The following is an 18,248-nucleotide window of genomic DNA, read 5'->3' on the forward strand; positions in this document are numbered from 1 at the left end:
TCTCTGATGCGGACCCCTTTCGAACCTTCCAAATACAAGTTTGTGACTTCCCAAGGAGCTTCTGTTGCCTTTTTGGAGAGTGAATTAGTGTAAGGCGCTCAGGCTCCAGAGCAGGGCCGAAGGAGTATAAACACCCTCCCCCCCCCCAAACACCTCTCCTCCCCGCCATCCACCTTCAACGCCTCCTTTGACTGTCCTTAATTGCACTGTCAGAAGCCATTACGCAAAGCACACCACTAGATTGACTCGAAAACCAGAAAACTAAGGCCATTGATTTAAAGTTTTCGCGAGGTCTATAAAACAGTGTGGGTTTGTCACAGCAAGTCGTGATATAAACATCCAATCGTATCTTAAACCAAGTTATAAAGCCATCAATCAGGCATTGTTAGCACAGGAGAAACTCGCGTTGCTTGGATCGTCGTGGATGGCTTTGCCCGATACGTACAATCCTAGTCCGCACTGATATTCGTTAGCTTTTTTTTTTTTTAAACGAAGGAGGAGGAATAGAAAGGAATGGAGATAACCCACCAGGCATCCACCAATGCCAACAATGATCAAATTCACTACAGTCAAAAACATCTTCCGTGGGGAAGATGTGTAATAGCCCCAGTTCATGAAAAGCCAGAAAATGCCGCTCATTCCATCTATTTTGCGTGTATTAGCTTCTTGCCTTTTAAAAACAGTCAGGGAAACTTACACGTAAACCAGCTGGCGAATAATGCGGTCTACGGGATAATCAGCATCATCAAATTCCATACAGGAAAGATGGAATGTACAACTTACTATCAAACTCAGCAGGTTGTTGAATACTGGGATCGCCTCAGCAATGATCCATGCGAGCGTCCACAGCACCAAGCCGATCAGAATCCATGACCCTATAGACACCAGATTCCGCTTGTGCATGCGATCTGTATTACGGAAGAGGCGAACGTATATATACTTGCACGCCACATGGCCGTTGATCACGCCAGCAATTATGATCTAGTAATCAATCATTAGTGGCTGTAGTATACATTAATGGGGCGAGCTATACCGTCGGAATCGCGATTCCGTAGGCGATTTTCGAGACCAATGGACTAGTCGATCCCAGCGCGGGGGATGACACATCTTTGCCGCCATATCGATAGATGACTAAAGCCGTGACGGTATACATGGTTGTATCAGTTGCCTGGAGCAGATACAGGGTTTTGGGATAATCTGTCGGTGTTTCCATCTCAGAGATAAAACCAAAGAAAGCGACGTGGCCAGCTAAGTCATTGTTAGCATATGCTTTGCATGTGTTGACCCTATTCAGCGTACCATAAGCGAAGACGATGTTTGTCACAGCCAAAAAGCCCTTGTATAAACTGGTATCGACGGTCACATCGATATGTCCGTCGCCTGGTCGCTGGATTCCAATAGCGATCATGGTGATCAGAACGGCCGCTATGATACTGATGAATGCTGCTGTTGTCAGCCCAATCACGCTTCCTCACAGTAGCTAACCCAACTTACAGGAAATTGATAGCCAGGACACCTTTTTCAGTGTCCGTGGCAAAGTGCAGACGAAAGACAGGATTAAGCCGACCACCCCGAACACAATGGAGCAAGTACCATGCTTGGTTAAAGTATTCATCATGACAGTGAAAGTCAGGATATGACTACCCATGATAAAGATCAAAAAGACCAACTGGGCAGTGCCCAGCAATTCGCGACCAAATCGGCCCAACAATATTTCACCAGCATCCGCCATACTATGCACATGGGGATATCGCAGCTTGAACTGGCCGAGAACGTATCCTGTGTACGTAGCTACCAAGCCAAGGCCTATGATCAGTATCACAGCCCTATTCAGTATAGCCAAGCAAAATGCTTAGGATCAGCCACCAAGCCACCAAAAGTCTCGACAAGAGGGCGTTGCCAATGAACACTCACGGAACAAGGCCGAGCGCCGCCATGGCCGAAGGGAGTGATAAAATGCCCAGCGAAATAGTCTCGGCGATCATGACTGTCAAGTCAGCGAATCATGCGTGTTACCACAATATGGTCGAAACGTACTCATTCCACATTGCCTAGCGGAACCAGCAACGCGTAATTAGAATTGCATTATGTACCTCAGATCTCATGGGAATGCTTACCACCAGCGCAAGGTACGATATTTCACCTCTGCGAATTCTTCATCCCCAAATGGATCGTCATACATCGGCGGCGTTTCCCCATTTTCATTTTTCTTCTCGCGACTATAGGTGGGAGGATCTTCCACTTGATCGATCGAGCTATGTGCCATGGTGTATAGTGTACGTATATCGTCTAGGATGCTCAATGAGGATTAACAGTAGTAAGTACTCTCTAGGGCGCTCAAACGAATCCGATGGATGATTGAGGGAAACCAGTCATTAAAAACCCATCAATAAATCACTGACAGGAGTGAAAGGATCACGACGAGGGACAAAAAAGGGGCCTAGCGAGCCTTCCAGGTGAGGAAGACGGAATGGCCTGAGCGACCGGAGTGCCTGGCACCACAACCTCATATGCATAGGAACATTTGGTCTGATGATGACTGGTACCAGAGGTGCAAATCTCCCATTGGGTTGACCATGATTAGCTCAACTAAGGACCCCAGACAGCGCGTTGGGGCTGTGGGGAACCCCAATGTGACGTGAATGCGGAGAAAGCTATTGGGGGTTGCGACAGTCATGGTTAAATTCTGGCCTTGATTGGAAAAGGATTCATTCCTTTCGGTTGATGCCGCACGATATTTCCTGTCCCAGGAATCCATTATATAAGGCCCGACGCTTTTGCTAGGCAGATATTACTGTTACTCCCTTCCTACGCCGCCACGAGTCCTCCATGTTCCAGCACTTTGATCACGGGATTTAATATGTGGTTCTATCGATGTTGCATTGGATATTTATGGGCATCCTTAGCCTATTAGCCTATTAAAGTAAATTACTATTATTCCGATGATTAACACGATGCGAATCACATGCTCAGCGTGGGAGATAGTAAAAGTCGGAGTCCTGCCAATAGCATCAGAAGAGGATGCATTGTTTGTTCATGCAATACTACTGTATCTCCTTAGGACGGTGGGCTATTATCGGTGACCTTTCGAGCCAGTCATCTTCATTTAACCCAGTTAACAAAGCCCAGGCTCCAATAAACCACTAAGAGACTTTATCAGCAATGTATGGGGATATGATTATTACCCTGTAAGCTGAAAGGAATATACGGTGTAAAGATTCTCGAAGGACCATCGGATGTACAAGCTCTTCTTCATTCACGGAAACAAGAAGATTTAACTGGAACAAAAAGAAAAAGAGGCAAGTCTCAAAAACCAAAGTAAATCATGTCTATGATACTATCATGTCTATCGGGTATTAGGCAAGCAAAAAGAAGAAAAGCACGGTCTATCCGTCTATAAATGAGATGCAAATATGGTGATGTCATCAGGAAACCACACGGTCGCGGAGGAACAAGTCAATGCCAGCCTCAGCACAGGCCGCCCGGAGTGGCTCAGCCATCTCGTATACTCGCTGCTTGATAGCCTTCTGGCCCCCGGTAGTAGCCGCGCTCTCCTGGTACCCCGAGGCGTCTTCATCTTCCTCATCATGGAAGAAACCCTCAATGTCCAAGCGTCGCAATCCAGAGAAGTGGGTCTGTCGCTTGTTGAGCACCATTTTCAGCTGCCCAATCAACATTCCCAGGGTGTTCTCTTTGCAACTTTCAATGTAGAGCGACTCCACCGATGGCGGCAAAATATCGGTAAGCACAGTAGAGGGCTCGGGTTGGTATCGGATATCAAGCAGGTTGGGTAGGCGAATACGAATGTCTTTCAACGCGGTAAACTCTGCCAAGCTACCGAACCATTCGTCGTGGGTTTCATTAACCCCGGAAATAGTAAATGGCAGATGGTTCCCGTAATTATCAAGCCAAAGGGTATGTAGGCTGTTCTTACTGCCTGCCAGCGACCGGTAAAACGCGGACGGCTGGAAGCCCTCGGCAAGCAGGTGTGAATCAGAGTGTTGATACTTGAAAGACTTGAGTGAGGAGCATGAAGCAATCAAGTTCTCCATCCCTTGGGAGCCATTGCTGGAGTTGAGAGTAATCTCTGAGATCAGAGAGGACCCGGCCACGGGGGCCTCGGCTGTTGATGTGTGCTCATCTTCTTGCGGAGGGCTAGGCTCAATCACCGAATCCGCTGAAAATGTCCGCATTGACGGTAATTGGAAAAAGGGAAAGATCTGTGATGGCATATAACTGCCTTTGGTATCCTCCTCAGAATCCTGATGGCTGAGAGATACCGTTTGCAACATGCTGAATGCGGGCTGCACATCAAAGGGTTTCTCGCCCTTCATGACCCTCTGCAGCATCCGATCCAGGTAGGCATTTTTGTTCGGGTATACCAATCGCAGCTCTCTAAGGTTGTTCACCAAAGGTAAAAGGAGCGCTATCCAGGCCTCCTCAACGCCTTGGAGAAGATCCTGCTTCCATTTGACATATTCCTCAGGGGAATGGCTAATAGTCGCAGCCCATTTATTCATTGATGTCATGTCTTGCTCGGACGGAGAGAGAGAAGAAGAAAAGGAACGATGTTGTTGCCAATCATCAAAATGCAAGCTCCGCACTGACCGAGCCAGCTCGGGCTTACGGAGAATAGCATGTAAGAAGGATTGGGTTTGCGCACAACTCTTGAGTGCCGCACACCTATAGACTAAACGCAGGAAGAGGTCATGGAAGCGTCGACATACAAAGACAAGGTTATACCGATCTTGGTGGTCTTCCAGAAACTCCCCGACCAGGAGGAGAACATCATTGGAAAGCGGCAAAGACATGATCAAGGAAATCAAGGAACCGACAACCACTACAGTCTGAAAGACAATGCAATGCAATCTGGAGAAGAGTGGAGCAATGGCCGTGGGCCAAAGGGTTTAAGAACCGACAGCAAGCAGTAACCTGCCAAGATTAGAGTGAACTGGTTTTTGCCTCATATTCCCTTTTCCGAATTTTTTGCCAACAGCCCTACTAAGCCTCCCAAGCACCAGCGAGCAAATTCCGAAGCAGATCATTGGGAAGAGCGGGCCAATGGGGCCGAGAGAGCCACCACAGTGGGCGGAACTGGCGGAAGCCTTCAAAATCTTAATCGGAGATCGGTTGACTTGCTTCAATCCGTGGTACACCGAAAGTGAACCAGAGATAGCCTGCAATTAAACACGCCATCCGTCCAAATCGGATGGTGATTCGCTTCGGGTTGCTCAGTGAGCCATCCGATCCACACAAATACATGGATGCTGACAGTGACGAAGGATTCCCACATACAGTAGTTGATGGGGAATATGTCCTGCAAAGAAGGTCAAAAAAGACAGATGGACCAATCCTTTGCGATGACCTGCAGCGGTGATGGAGGTGATCTGCCGTGGCAGTCTTCGAACCCCCAATTTCCCCAATCCATTGCCACAGGAGAGTCGGTATGGGTTTCATAGTGGGGCCTTCCCTCCGCTACAATAACTCCATAGTGCGGGCAAGCGACGATTCTTATTTCGCGGCGTTCTACTATTTAACGGCGGTTGCAGTTTTCGCGATTTAGCCGTCTCCATCCTCTCCACCCGTGCTTTATCGTAGGCATTGAGACAACGAACAAGTCACCCATATGAAACACACATGAATACCGCCTTACCTATAGCCGCGGCAGCCTCGGAAAATTCGTTGAGATCAGCCAGCAGGGAAAACGTAATCGGATTTGCCCCCGAGGGAAGAATTGGGAATGTCTGCCAGTATGAAATTCCTTTAAAGGGATCAGAACACGTGCAACTCATTATCAAGGAGGTAATTTCCCCCCCTGGTACGATAACTACTACTAGTAGTATGTAGTACAGCTACCCATGACTTCACCCGGACTCCAATCACTACTTATTTTGGAGCTTTCTATCTCGCTTCTTCCTTTTCACTTTGGTGTTACAAAGTAACGTCCTACTTGATTGCATCCTGTGTCAGCAACTGCACATGTCAAACATACCATATGCATCAGGCACTGCATTTGACGCAGGTTGACCTCATACAGCATCGGTTGGCCCGTCGACGAGCGACTGTACCCGACTAACATGACTAGAGGAAATCTAGGCGAGAAGGCATGGCGCTCCCAATTATTGTTAGGCAGTGAGCACGAGCGTGTTAATGAACCATTTTGTTTATCATTTTCAGTTGCCGTCGCCAATTGAAGTGGATTAACAACGACTTCTTCAGGGCGCCAGCGCAAAGCAAACTTTACTGTTGTGGAACCATTTCGTCGGCAGGCCTGCTTCTTCGGGCGGGAAAGTGGACTGGGATTTTTGCCATCGCAGTGGATCACCACGAGCTAGCACGCTGTAAAGGATGAATGGAATTCCGTGCTCCGGAGTATTTGAAGTTTTGAACTTCTCAGGCATGTTCCACGGTGAGTCCACCTGTCAGAACCAGGGGGGTCCCTGAGAAGGTGGGCCGGATGGGGTTTTGCAGTTTTTACTCGATACGAAGAAAAGCATTCATGATGGAGCGGTGAAAAATCAGGACTGGTGATGGTGGGGTTGGTGCCTGAAAAACATGGAGTCGATGATGCATACCCACTCCTTGCCGAGCGAGAATTTCGAGAGATCGTCGTCAGTGAGGGGGATTGGCATGGGGTGGTGGTCAAGACTTGGGATGGGCAAATCCCCGTGCTCTTTTCGATGTCGACTGAGCAGATCTCTGACGATATACAGTCAAAGAATTCCAGGCGATTCCTCTTCCCCATCAGGAATGTGGCCTGTTACATGGCACAGTAGAATGTTTGCCGGGCCCACGCAGATTATCCGAGTTAGTCCCATGCTTCTAGAATGTCTGTCTGCTTTCTAGCGCTCGGGTGCAGAGGGTCTGGCCCTGGAGCAGAGACTGTGCCATACAACCACTGACTTGAGACGTTCCTCACCTCACAATATCACACTCTGGCAACATTGGTACTGATCGAAATGTCTCGCTCTATACGGAAACGGGTGGCTTGGTGATGGGGCGGTGAAAGCAGGTCGGGCTGAATCCTCATCCCTCTGAAATCTTTCTGAAGAAAAAAAAAATAAAAATAAAAATAAAATAAACCGCTTTGTCAACCAAAAGGCCTGACTAACCTCAGCAATAGCAGCCTATTCAAAGTGTTTAAGATGACATTTAAGAGCATAGAGCAGGGATGAGGCAAAGTTCAGATAAGACAATTGTGGAGGAAAGTGAAGAGATAAAGTTGGTAAGATACAGAGTGAATGATGAAAGGATTGAAATTCAGAGGGGATTGTCAACGTAATTTGAGTATAATGCTTACTACGCTTCGCCGTGCTGCGTAATAATTACAAAGATTGTAAAGACCAACGACAGGTCAAGTTACTACAGCGAAGGAGCAACGTTGCAGTTCCGCCAAGGAAACTACTCAACCTGATCAGTATCACTTCGACGACAATAACATGACGACTGGATTCGGACATCAGCTGTAGCTGCTGCAAGCTTCAGTTGCTGTTTGATAATGCGTGCCTCGGCGATTCGCCCAAGCTTAATAAGGCATTCATGATACCCGTGCAGCGACCACACGTTGTTCGGATGCTGCAGTGCACGAGGTAAGGTGTCATCTAGGCCCAGATCAGCACTATACACTGCCGACGCTTCTTCAACCCGCCCTTGCTCGAGTAGAAGAGCACCATAAGCATGCCGAGTTGGCTGCATCCATCCCCAGGGTTCGTCGTAAGGGAGGCCATCGTCTAGGGTGATGGAACGTCTTAGATGACTAAAGGCAGCATCATAATTGCCCTGGCGATACTCCAATTCTCCATCAAGCATCGCCTCTGCAATGGCTAGTATGTCAATGCATTTGTTGTTGAACAGCATGCGGGTAGGCACAACACGCTCTAAAGCTTTATGGAAGAGCTCTCTTTCCTTATCTGCCTGGTCAACCTGTCCTATCGCAGCGAACGCGACGCCTTTCCCGTAATGAATCATTGCGGTTGTCACACAGTATAGCTTCTCGTCTCGTGGAACGTCCAGATAAATGATATCCTGCCACCGACCGAACCGAATCAAGACATGCACCTTCATTGCCAAAAACCCTTCAAGCCAATCCGCCATAGGCGGTGACTCGCGACGTAGAAGCTCATCTGGAATGGATGACTCCAGCTCTTGGGCAGTGTCTAGGGCAACCCTTGACTGGCCTGCGAACATAGCAGCATAGATCCTAAAATGATAGTCATGAGACCGGTAAAGGGTATAGAAGTTAACAGCTCCTGCACGAGCAAGGAACTTCTCATCTGCTCGGATCGCTACAGAGTTGGACGCAATTGCCTTCCGATAATCGCCACATAGAATATCCAAATGAGTAGGCATGTGATTGAGATGGCCCGCATCAGGGACCAATCCACGTAGGTTATCCGCAGCCAGAAGAGCCGTTTCGGGTGCGCCCGACATCTCCATCAGATGGATGTACATGTGCAACAAGCCAGGGTGACGGAGAGCTCCGTCCTGTGTTAACGCTCGTTCAAGTACCGTCTTGATCTCAAGGGTGCGTGCGGTTGGTGCCGGCTGACCAGTCTTCAGAACCCACAGCTCCCATGGTGTCAGGTTCATCAACGAATCTGCGTACAATGTTGCGACGTCGAGGTCATCTGGGAATCTTTGATAGACAGATCCCATAGCATCGGCGTATCCCTGGTTCCAAGACGAGCAGTCCCCTAGTGGCTGATCTTGTGGGTATCGTTTCTGGAGGGCTTCGATAAGTGCCGATTCTACGGGTCTCGCCGTAATCCCGTGCTTTCTGGCCTCTTCAGCTGCTCGATGAGTGCGCTGGACGGTCAATTCCAATTCCCGCTGATCGAAGAACTGCCATGGCTTGTTGTAGTTGGGGCCTAGGGCATACGAAAGCCCCCAGTACGCCATGGCAAAAGCGGGGTCATGCTCAATGGCTTTTTCGAAACAGTGGACTGCCTCCTCATGGTTGAAAGCATATGTCCAGATGAGTCCTCGATCAAACCAGGTCTGAGCCTCGGGGCTGGCGGTGGTCACCGGCCGCTGGAACGACCCGAGGTTGTAGTAACCATCTGAATTTTGGCTATGGACGCCCATTATAAATGATCGGTTGAGTGCTAAATCAACCAACTAACAAGGGTGTTGGTATCACTTCCGTCAGATGTTGTTCGGCAGAAGGACGGACAGTGAGCCATGGGGACTTCTACAAGGTGGGGTAATGTTATTCGCCCGGCATAATCACGATAGCACTTCCCATAAGAATTACTTATTGTCTCCATACAGTGAATGTATCCCAAAAAAGACTTTGCATAGATTTCTACTCTGCCATGGGTTTGGTTGGTCTAGGTGGCTATATACTTCAACACATTAAGACATTTTATTGTCACATGCTTCGTAAACAGCACGATATTGTTATTATTCGACGATCGAGCGCCAGCGATAAAGAGGACTTTTCTTGTTCCTTAGATCGCAAATTCAAGGCTCTTCATCGTTCGCAGATTGAATTGCCATGTCACCCAAAAATATTGTATTTAGAAGCCATCATTGAAAACGCCTCGTGCCAGAAACAAGAAGATAGACAGAGCCTGTGATAGCCAGTTCTCAAAGCTCATTTGACAATTCTCTTTCGTCCATATCCTCACCGACGTATCTTTCCCAAGGAGACACAAGCTGGTATATGCATTTCGCTCTCGCATGGTGTTTCGTAAACGACGTCCGGTCGAACCTTTCTCTACCGCAGCCCCAAATCAGTCATTTCGACGTTGTCTGCCGATCCCATCCAGAGAATGTTGTTACACCTGTGTGAAGCCGGAGGTCAGCGAAAGTTCCTTGCCATTATGAAATTGAAACCAAAACATAATGGGTCCTCGGGTGGAGAACTACCCTCCGCCAGGCTTCATTCATGTAAGAGCAATAAGTAAGCATACCTAATAAGCACAAGCCCAAGGGTTCCTGTGTTCTTTCCATCAATGAACTCTTCCGTGTCCCGCAACAGCACGTTCATGTACGAGTCGATGCTCTCCAGCTTGCCCTTGTACTCAGTCTGACCCCACTTAAGACGAATGACCATCTCCGTACCGACCCTAGAGCACATCTGTTAGATAGGTAATACTCGCGGCGTCTGGTTTAGGCGAAAGAAAAGCTCAATGCAATCGAAAAAAAGTGCGATGGGATGATATTAACGCGTACCTAGTCTGCAAAAAAGGGCGGGGGTTGACTGGTTGGAACTGCAAACTAAGTCAGTATAAGTTCATAATCCATGTGTTGATAAGTCCTGCTGGACTTGAATCATAAAAGAGCAAGTACTAGATACTGACACTCATGGTTATGGTTGGCTGGTCGGGGTCTGCGACTGAACGGTTTTAAGGATAGCGTAGCCGTTTGATGGATACTGTATCGATTCGACAAGAGGATTATCAACCAGCTGAATCAAAAACTTGTTCCAGCGTCGAGGTGCCGCCTGTGCTGGTCGCGTGTTGAGCTTGTAAAAGGATTATCGCGGTCGCCAACTCTCGACAGGCGGATTGAAGGTTCCTTGTCGGCGAAAATGAAATATTGCCGGTCTTGAAACAGCCAATAAAACTATGCTTTTGGCCACCGCCTTTATCCAAAGACAGATGGAAAGCTTAAGTACATTCCACAGCTCCAATAAAAATTGCACTCATCATTGTCATTTACTGATCCTTCTTAGCTCCTTGTACATGACGCTTACGGCTGGTCTCTCTCATCATGTAACTTTCCTCATGTAGTTCGAAATTATCGCGCTGCAGAAGGAATGGCATGAGGATACTACTAAATGTTTTCAGCCACAATCAACAGGCATTTTAAACAGAAAAAATAATTAGACAAGTCAGAATGCTATTGTAGACCATACAGCCATCAACGGTGTGGTATCCTCAGTAAAGAGATCTCTCAAGCTCTTCTCACCTCCCAGGTAATTTCTTTGATGGCAACTTCATCTCCAGCTTTCTCGTCATAGTCATACCACTCGCCCTCAGACAGGTCGATGGCAGTAAAAGGGGTGGAAGACTCGGTGCCCTTGGCCTCCCAGTCGCCCTAGGTCACCTGTTTAGGATCACATCCGATCGTTTACAATGAAGAAGCGCAACTCACATCAGCTTTAAAATCGGTAAATTCAAGACCGCGGCAGTCAATTTCGATCACTTTCCGGCCCTTGCGCTTCTCGTCTGCTTCGTACACGTTGGGACCTGCGACAATAGAGGCGGAATGGGTTTTCTGGTCACACTTGTTAGCTGCAGGCAGGGCGAGGCGTTTGAAAATGAACAAACTGACTTGGCAAAGCTTGCATTTCCAGACAAAGTTCGCCTCTCCGCGGCTTCCAGGAATTTCATATTGCTCCTATATGGTCCATATTTAGCTTGAGTCAAACTAGTTTTTAAGAAGTAACACAATGGTTAAGGGGAGGAGATACGCCAAATAGGACTTACAAAACGGTTGAAGCTGACCCAGTTTGGGTGTGTCTCCCGACAGGACGTGCATTGCACCTTGAAAGTGTAGTAGTAGGGATCCTCTTCAGTATCTTGAGGGCGAAGCTCAGTGACTCTATACCAGGGTGAGCTACTGCCAGCGATTGTGTTATATATGGTGAGGTGCGGGGAAGCTATGCAAATAAATACGGACAGAGCAGGGAGAATCAAGAAATGGAGCTTTTCATAATTCTAAAACCACACTTAGAATACACTTACCCTGTGAGTTCAGCTGAAAGGACTAGAGAAAGCATCTTGTTGGCTGTCTGTTGGTACAGTTGCAATGCTGAGCGCGCCGTTGATGAAGATCTTGATAATTGATCTGTGCGGGGAATGACTTCCGCAAAGAGAATGATTTATGTAGCCACAGTGGGCATCTTCCGCGCACACACCACCAAGAACGTCATTCCTTGTAACACAACTAATCATATGGAGTATTATCTGAATTAAGGTCAAAGCACACAAGTTTATGTTCTAAATGGAATACTTCTATTGCAGGTATATATACAACGAACGCCAAGAATGCGGGTCATACATAAGTGCTCAGGCTAAAACCAGCCGATATGAAAGAAAAAACAACCAAAGGTGCTATGTACATCAAAAAACTACAAAATAGACAGGTTCATCGTGAATCACAGACGGCTTTGCTGTTGGTCCTGGCCCAACGGCTTGGTCGAGAAAGCGTTAAAGTAGGCGTTCAGGGCATCCGCGGTGCCGCTGCCTTCCACCAACTGCACGGTACAAGCAACATGGCTGTCTGGGCGGCAGACAACCACACCACCCATCTCGGGGTCAAAGCCAAGCTTCTCGTGTGCGGCGAACTTGGCATTAGGGACTCTCACATCGGGGATGTCGTCCGCATAGATGTGGTGATGGTAATCGCGGAGAATCTGCGGCACAGCCTCCATGTCGACCTGGTTCTTCTGCGCAGCGTACACCAGACAGAGGGTGAAGAGCTTGGAGTGAGGCTGGTGACGCTCAAAGAATGAAACATCAGCAATATCGGGTCTACGGTAGACCGATAGGAACGAGCGTTCCTTTTCCAGGTTTGCCGCAAGATCGGTGATGGCCTTCTTTGTCTTCTCCTGTTTACCTGCGAAGATAAAGATACGGAATGCACCATTGGCTGGCACCTCTTGCTCCAGATGCACAAAGTTGGCATCTGCCAGTCGAGTAACTGTCGAGGGCGTGAAAGCGCGTCCTGCGGTCAGTCTCACGCCGGGAACGTCGAACAGTGACGACTTGGCCGGGTGGCTAGAATCCCAGTTGAAGACGTTCGGCTTGTAGGCAACACCATAACCGCTGGTGAATTCGCATGACGATTTGAAGGTCTTAACAAACTCATCCTCCTCTTCATTGCCAGACGCAACAGTGGCATGGCTAGCGGAGCCAACCTCTCCAGCAGTGGGGCGACGCTTGGAGAACAGGGCGGCGTATTTCGCATCAAAGTTTAACAAAGTCTCTGCAATGTCTTTGCGCTCAGTTTCATATGTGCTCAGAATAGAGCGATCGGCGAGTCCGGACTCGACAGCATGGAGCTTCCAAGCCATGTTCAAAGCGTCGTGGAATGCAGTGTTCATACCCTGGCCGGCCTTGGGCTAAAGGAGAGTTAGCGCGAACAAGAAACGTATTGTTTAAAATGGCTTGACATACACTGTGAGTGTGGCAGGCATCTCCACCCATGAAGACCCGCTCGTCCAGGGTGTACTTCTCGGAGATACCCTGACCAATTGGGTAGACAGAGTACCACTCCACGCGGTCCCATTCGACCCAGTACGGCTTCAGAATCTTCTTCGCAGTCTCTTGGACTTCCTCCGCAGTCGCTGTCTTTCTTGGGTTGAAGTCGGGATCCGAGGATGAAGCGATCTGGACATACAAACGGACCATGTTGTCCTCACGGGGAATGACCATGATCGAACCAGCATCAGAGTGGATTGTGCACTTGGTCTGTTTTTAAAGTGAAAAGTTCGTTAGTGTTTGATTAGTTGAACTATGGAGATTGGGTTTTTCTCACCTCGATATCAGGGAAGTTCGTCCTCACTACACCGTCCATAACACCCCACACATATGAGATAGGATCCTTGTGATGAATTTGGATCCCAAGCTGCTGTCTAACAAAACTCCGGGCTCCTTCACCGCTGAAGAGGTACTTAGAGCGGACCGTCTCGATGACATTGGTGTCAAGGCACTTCAGCTGCACTTCAACGGGGTATGTCTCGTCCAAGCCATCATTCTTGAACCCTGTAATAGTCCAGGGTCTCTCAACAGTGGTACCAGCCTTTTGGATCTCGTCCAAAAATACCCGCTCGATCTTTCCCTGGTGAACAAGGGTTGTGAAAGGATATCTGGTATCAATGAAACGTGGGCAACTAGGCCAGCTGCCAGTGCGATGAATACCTTGATCCCCGGAGAGAGGGTCCCAGAATGCGACATCGTAGACCTTAGCGGGCTTGTAGGCCATGATTTGGCGCTTCAAACCGAGGTTACGGAGAATCTCAGTGGAACGAGGCTGGATACCATCGGCGCGACCTGTGGCAGTGGGAACTGGGCGGTTGTCGATGTGCTTAACCTTGTAACCCCATCGTGACATACACAGGGACAAAAGAATGCCAACAGGGCCTGCGCCCACGATGACAATATCGTATTTCTCTTGCGTTTGAGCCATGCTGGCGGCGAAATGCGAAAATTAAGCTTTTGGCTGCTTTGGTATTCGCGACTGTGGGGATGAGGATCGACAAATGACAATATGAGGTAAGGGTTTTGGAATGTTGGAAAGATCAAAATGTCACCAACATGAATAATTAAAGAAGTTTAAGTGAAAGTGTTACAAGGAGAATAAGTGAAGCTCAAAGGGTGAGGTGCTCATTTATAAATAAATGAGAGCTTGGGTAGGGTCCCGAGGAGCAGTATCGAAGCCTGCCACGGAGAACCACAACGGCATTCATTTTCGGTTGGATCGACGGGAGATGCCATACATAGTTGCTTAAGTTGGGGTATCAGGTAATGAATTGCAGTAGGGGAGGGTCCCCGGCTAGTAAGCAATAGGTAACGGCGGTATGTCATTGGGGGGAAGCAGAGTAACCACAACGGAGCGTGTGGGGAAGAATTGAGAACGTCAGTGCCGTCGTTCGTTCCGAGAGTCTGGAGTGCCTGCGGAAGCGAAAGTCGGCATGTGGAGTATGTGCACGTGATCTACAGCATCGGCAAAATCGCCGGGATTTCTGCGCTGATTCTGCCGCCTGTCATTGGTCACTGAACATGCCGATGCTTTTGCCTTATAATTTAACTGATGGGGCTCCAGTGTACGGAGTATGGATGGGGAATATGGAGACAGGCACGGCGATTGTGGGAGGCAGATGCATCAGGAACACTAATCGGCGAACCGATGCTTCACAGGTTCGCTTACATGACTTATTCGCCCATGACTGAGGGTAGCCCAGATTTCCACCATCTAATCGACAATCACTGCTAGTACTAACGCTTACGCCAACATGTAAAACCCCGAAACTACCGTGTTTACGATCCAGGGTAGTCGGTTTGAATCCCACTTTACCGTCTTGATTTCCTTGACTACTCCGGAATCGAGCATGTCGAGTTTCTTAGGTGAGGTTCCCAATTGGCGAAACAGTACTGCTCTTCGCTATCCATTCCAAGGGCAGTTGGCCTTCGGGAATGAAGCTCACAGCAGCGGTGGGAGAACATGCCTCAAGCTTCTCTCTAGGCTTTTCTAAGAAACTCCTAAGACATAGACATTACCTAGGATAGTAATAGAGCCTACTCTGGCTGTAGTCAAAGTAGAACAAACAATTCGTATGCTTCCATTGCGGCTGGGACGACTTTCTACTCAGAAATTGGAAATATAACGTTCTGACCAATAAAAGATCATGATATCATAGGACTAGTGCCCGCGTACTTTAAATCAAATCGGCAATTCTCACGGCATGCCGAGCGGACCGGACAATTGGCAGGGCAACTTCCTCCTACCATCACCTAATAGGACGTACTACACAGGAAAATGAATAAAAGAATCTGTAGAGTGTGTGGATCTTACCTCAAGGATGGAGGTAATATAAAGCACGCTTTACTTACCTTCATAGTAACGAGGCTTTGGGGAGGACAAGAGCATGGACTATGATTCTCCACGAATTGCTGTACAATGTTGTATCGAAAGCGATGAGTCCGTGTTGGATTGAGCGAAGAAGGTAGTTGCGCATACTCTTAACATAAGAAGTCTAGTGTTGGTGTGTGTTCTTGTTTACTATTAGGAAGGGTTGTGTAAGATGTGGCTTGAAACACAATAGTGGTACTCCGTAGTCACTTAATTATGCAGTCACAGACAATCTAAACGAAGTCCTATTGTGACTGTGAATACAACACCTATCATGAAACCTGCTATTATTGTCAATACAGGACTATTGAATAGTACGGGAACACTTCCCTCATTGAAAAATAGGGTATTTCATAGTTAGCCACTATAAACCCCAATTAGCCCATCCTCGCCGATAATACCATGTTTTTGAAGACTTCAATAATAGTATTGGAGCTCATGAAATATGGTTAAACTTTTCAAATTTCGTACTTAATTTCTATCTTGGCTTTTAGATTCATGCCACTCTCTATACACTTCCTTGCCGCAGCAAAGACGTCAACATCCTCTTCATTCTGTCCAGATTGCGATGAAATTTTCTTCGTTGGAGATCCCCATCATGCTTAGTCCAGCGTAAGCGATTGGAAATACCGGCCGACAAGGTTTGAGAAACTAACTGCTGCAGCCAAACACTTCCCTATGAGGATGTCGCGAAACTTAATCCCTTCTATGAGGAATATAGATCTTTCTGGAACACGTCCCCCAAGATGGAAGATACCACTCTCCCTTCAGATACACCAACGAACTCTTCGCGTTCAATTGGTTCCAGGTCAGAATTTGATCAGTCTCTCTACTCCCCAGAAATCTTGTCGCTTCCTCCGGTACTTGATTTCCAGCCAAACTCTGTTGGAGCCTCTGCAGCAGAAAGACTTCACGTGGCTATTCATGACGGATATGAGTATACACCAACCTACAACACACACCCAGAGGCCACGGCCAGTCAGACCGCAATCTTAGAGTATGATTCTCCTCGCAAGCAACCCTTGTTACCTGTGGAAGGACCCATTGATATCTGTGAGCGGAAGTCGTTCGAACTCTACCACATCAACAGCCCGCTTGGCCAGTCACGGTCTTCGCACAAAAAGCTTTTTGGGCGAAACGGTTGGCTCGGGAGAACAGCAGACTTAGAAAACCTATCGAGTGAGAAACACAGATCAAAGAATCTCAAAGATCTGCGAAAAAAGATAGTGGATGGATTTGTAGGTCTCTTTGCCTACCAAATGGCCTTGTTTGGTGTACTAATGTTGGATTAGACCGAGGGCATTGCGAAGGCTTCCCAGACAATCGTTCATGAACCCCGTGGTATGAAAGATCACCTACCACAATCGACTATTCCTATCTCACTGAATCCTCCAATACAAGCGATGCTATATTCAGAACTGGAGGTCATGATATGTGTCAGTGCAAATGTATTTCTCGTCGAACAATATCATGAAGGTCGACTTTCAGGAGAATCGATCAAGAGAATCAAGAACTACTGGGGATCCAAAAATAGGCCATCAGTGGTCGAGTTCCAATTTGATCAGGCCACTCAACAGCGCTTAATCATGGAAAACAAAAGGTCTTTGAGATTTCATGGAGAGAGCTCGACGAATCCAGTCCTACTCAGCTCCAACCTTCATAACTGGAAAGCAATCGTCAAGGAGATGAGCATTCGCACTTTCTGTGCTCCTGACAGCATGATCCGCAAGCATATGCACGATGTTTATAAGCTCCTCGACATGCTGGGAGCCCCCATTTCCACTTTAGTCATTTGCCAGAAACTGCACATGCAAGCACTGTCCTTAATGGGGCACCGCGTCGAAAGATGTAATTATGCCGACCGACAATAGTGACAACCCAGTTCCAGGTCGAGGCAATGGCCCCACGCAAAGTTTAGGTGCCGGCTAGTTAGGTGGAGCGTGGAGCTAGACACAGAAAGACATTCACGGCCACTCATGTAATTCAGATTATTGCTTAGTTCTGTGATCGTTCTGCTTCCTTTGGCTGACCGTTGAGCGTCACAGCTTTGTTTTCAGCTTTTGTTATTCTTGCGGGTGCTCCTCCACATTGCATCGGATTTCGGCCGTTCACTTAGCACCACCCTCATATAGTCGCTTTTTAAATAAAAATAACAACGATATTTCTTCCTCAAAATGCAAGGCCACTCTACACCAAACTCAAAGGTTATTGGGAGTTGTGCTCCTAAGACTGCAGACGACGTGTCTTTTTCATATTTTTTGGGCCAACAAATTCCTGCGGGAAGCCAAGGCACGTGGGACGACGTCATAGGCTCAGACGCGGACCACGAGCAAAAAAAGACACTGTTGGCCAAACATGCACGCCTGTCGACCCTTGCCTGCAAGAAGACCGCAATCTGGACCTCAAACGATGCTTGCCTCACCCTTGTCACTATTGTTCTTATAGTTTATCCTCCCTATCCCGCACGCTAAGCTATCCAGAAGCTGTCTTTTATCCCGACCCTCCCTTGCTGACGCGAGTTCTAGACAACGCTACAGACCGCTAATCACTGCGTGTTTCAGAAATGCTAGCCTTTTGCTGGTAGATTTTATTTCCGTGCTCCTTAGTTTTTCCTTTGAAGATCCCAGATAACAAGCGTATTCGGTATTGCGCGGAGTGCTCATAAT

At 47.8% G+C, this 18,248-nt stretch overlaps 6 protein-coding genes across 6 annotated transcripts; 1 reads left to right on the forward strand and 5 right to left on the reverse strand.

The window, feature by feature from the left end:
• Positions 1–309: 309 nt before the first annotated feature.
• Positions 310–2,644, reverse strand: BDV27DRAFT_119874 (putative neutral amino acid permease). Its single transcript, XM_032064966.1, has 10 exons — positions 2,118–2,644; positions 2,038–2,051; positions 1,915–1,987; positions 1,495–1,826; positions 1,300–1,443; positions 1,034–1,248; positions 784–981; positions 698–725; positions 529–644; positions 310–459 (listed from the first exon to the last, which is right to left on the reverse strand). The coding sequence occupies exons 1-10, from the start codon at positions 2,264–2,266 to the stop codon at positions 376–378; spliced, it is 1,353 nt and encodes a 450-aa protein (XP_031933092.1). The 5' UTR covers positions 2,267–2,644; the 3' UTR covers positions 310–375.
• A 708-nt stretch (positions 2,645–3,352) lies between these two features.
• Positions 3,353–4,963, reverse strand: BDV27DRAFT_171272 (uncharacterized protein). Its single transcript, XM_032075560.1, has one exon. It carries the CDS (start codon positions 4,809–4,811, stop codon positions 3,426–3,428), a length of 1,386 nt encoding a protein of 461 aa, XP_031933093.1. The 5' UTR covers positions 4,812–4,963; the 3' UTR covers positions 3,353–3,425.
• Positions 4,964–5,757: 794 nt separating this feature from the next.
• Positions 5,758–7,100, reverse strand: BDV27DRAFT_119879 (uncharacterized protein). Its single transcript, XM_032064967.1, has 2 exons — positions 6,714–7,100; positions 5,758–6,409 (listed from the first exon to the last, which is right to left on the reverse strand). The coding sequence occupies exon 2, from the start codon at positions 6,399–6,401 to the stop codon at positions 6,216–6,218; it is 186 nt and encodes a 61-aa protein (XP_031933094.1). The 5' UTR covers positions 6,402–6,409; positions 6,714–7,100; the 3' UTR covers positions 5,758–6,215.
• On the reverse strand, positions 7,074–9,133 carry BDV27DRAFT_97073 (TPR domain protein). Its single transcript, XM_032078085.1, has one exon. The coding sequence runs from the start codon at positions 9,082–9,084 to the stop codon at positions 7,402–7,404; it is 1,683 nt and encodes a 560-aa protein (XP_031933095.1). The 5' UTR covers positions 9,085–9,133; the 3' UTR covers positions 7,074–7,401.
• A 585-nt stretch (positions 9,134–9,718) lies between these two features.
• On the reverse strand, positions 9,719–14,139 carry BDV27DRAFT_140703 (FAD binding domain-containing protein; the record flags this gene model as incomplete). The annotated part of the gene is made up of 8 exons (XM_032069710.1): positions 9,719–9,785; positions 9,915–10,081; positions 10,915–11,043; positions 11,101–11,346; positions 11,436–11,550; positions 12,111–13,072; positions 13,128–13,421; positions 13,489–14,139. The coding sequence occupies 8 exons, from the start codon at positions 14,137–14,139 to the stop codon at positions 9,719–9,721; spliced, it is 2,631 nt and encodes an 876-aa protein (XP_031933096.1).
• A 2,041-nt stretch (positions 14,140–16,180) lies between these two features.
• On the forward strand, positions 16,181–17,453 carry BDV27DRAFT_152433 (uncharacterized protein; the record flags this gene model as incomplete). The annotated part of the gene is made up of 3 exons (XM_032071564.1): positions 16,181–16,194; positions 16,247–16,820; positions 16,875–17,453. The coding sequence occupies 3 exons, from the start codon at positions 16,181–16,183 to the stop codon at positions 17,451–17,453; spliced, it is 1,167 nt and encodes a 388-aa protein (XP_031933097.1).
• Between the last annotated feature and the right edge of the window lie 795 nt (positions 17,454–18,248).

The sequence above is a fragment of the Aspergillus caelatus genome, assembly GCF_009193585.1.
Source record: "Aspergillus caelatus strain CBS 763.97 unplaced genomic scaffold BDV27scaffold_6, whole genome shotgun sequence".
In the NCBI taxonomy this organism is placed as follows: domain Eukaryota; kingdom Fungi; phylum Ascomycota; class Eurotiomycetes; order Eurotiales; family Aspergillaceae; genus Aspergillus; species Aspergillus caelatus.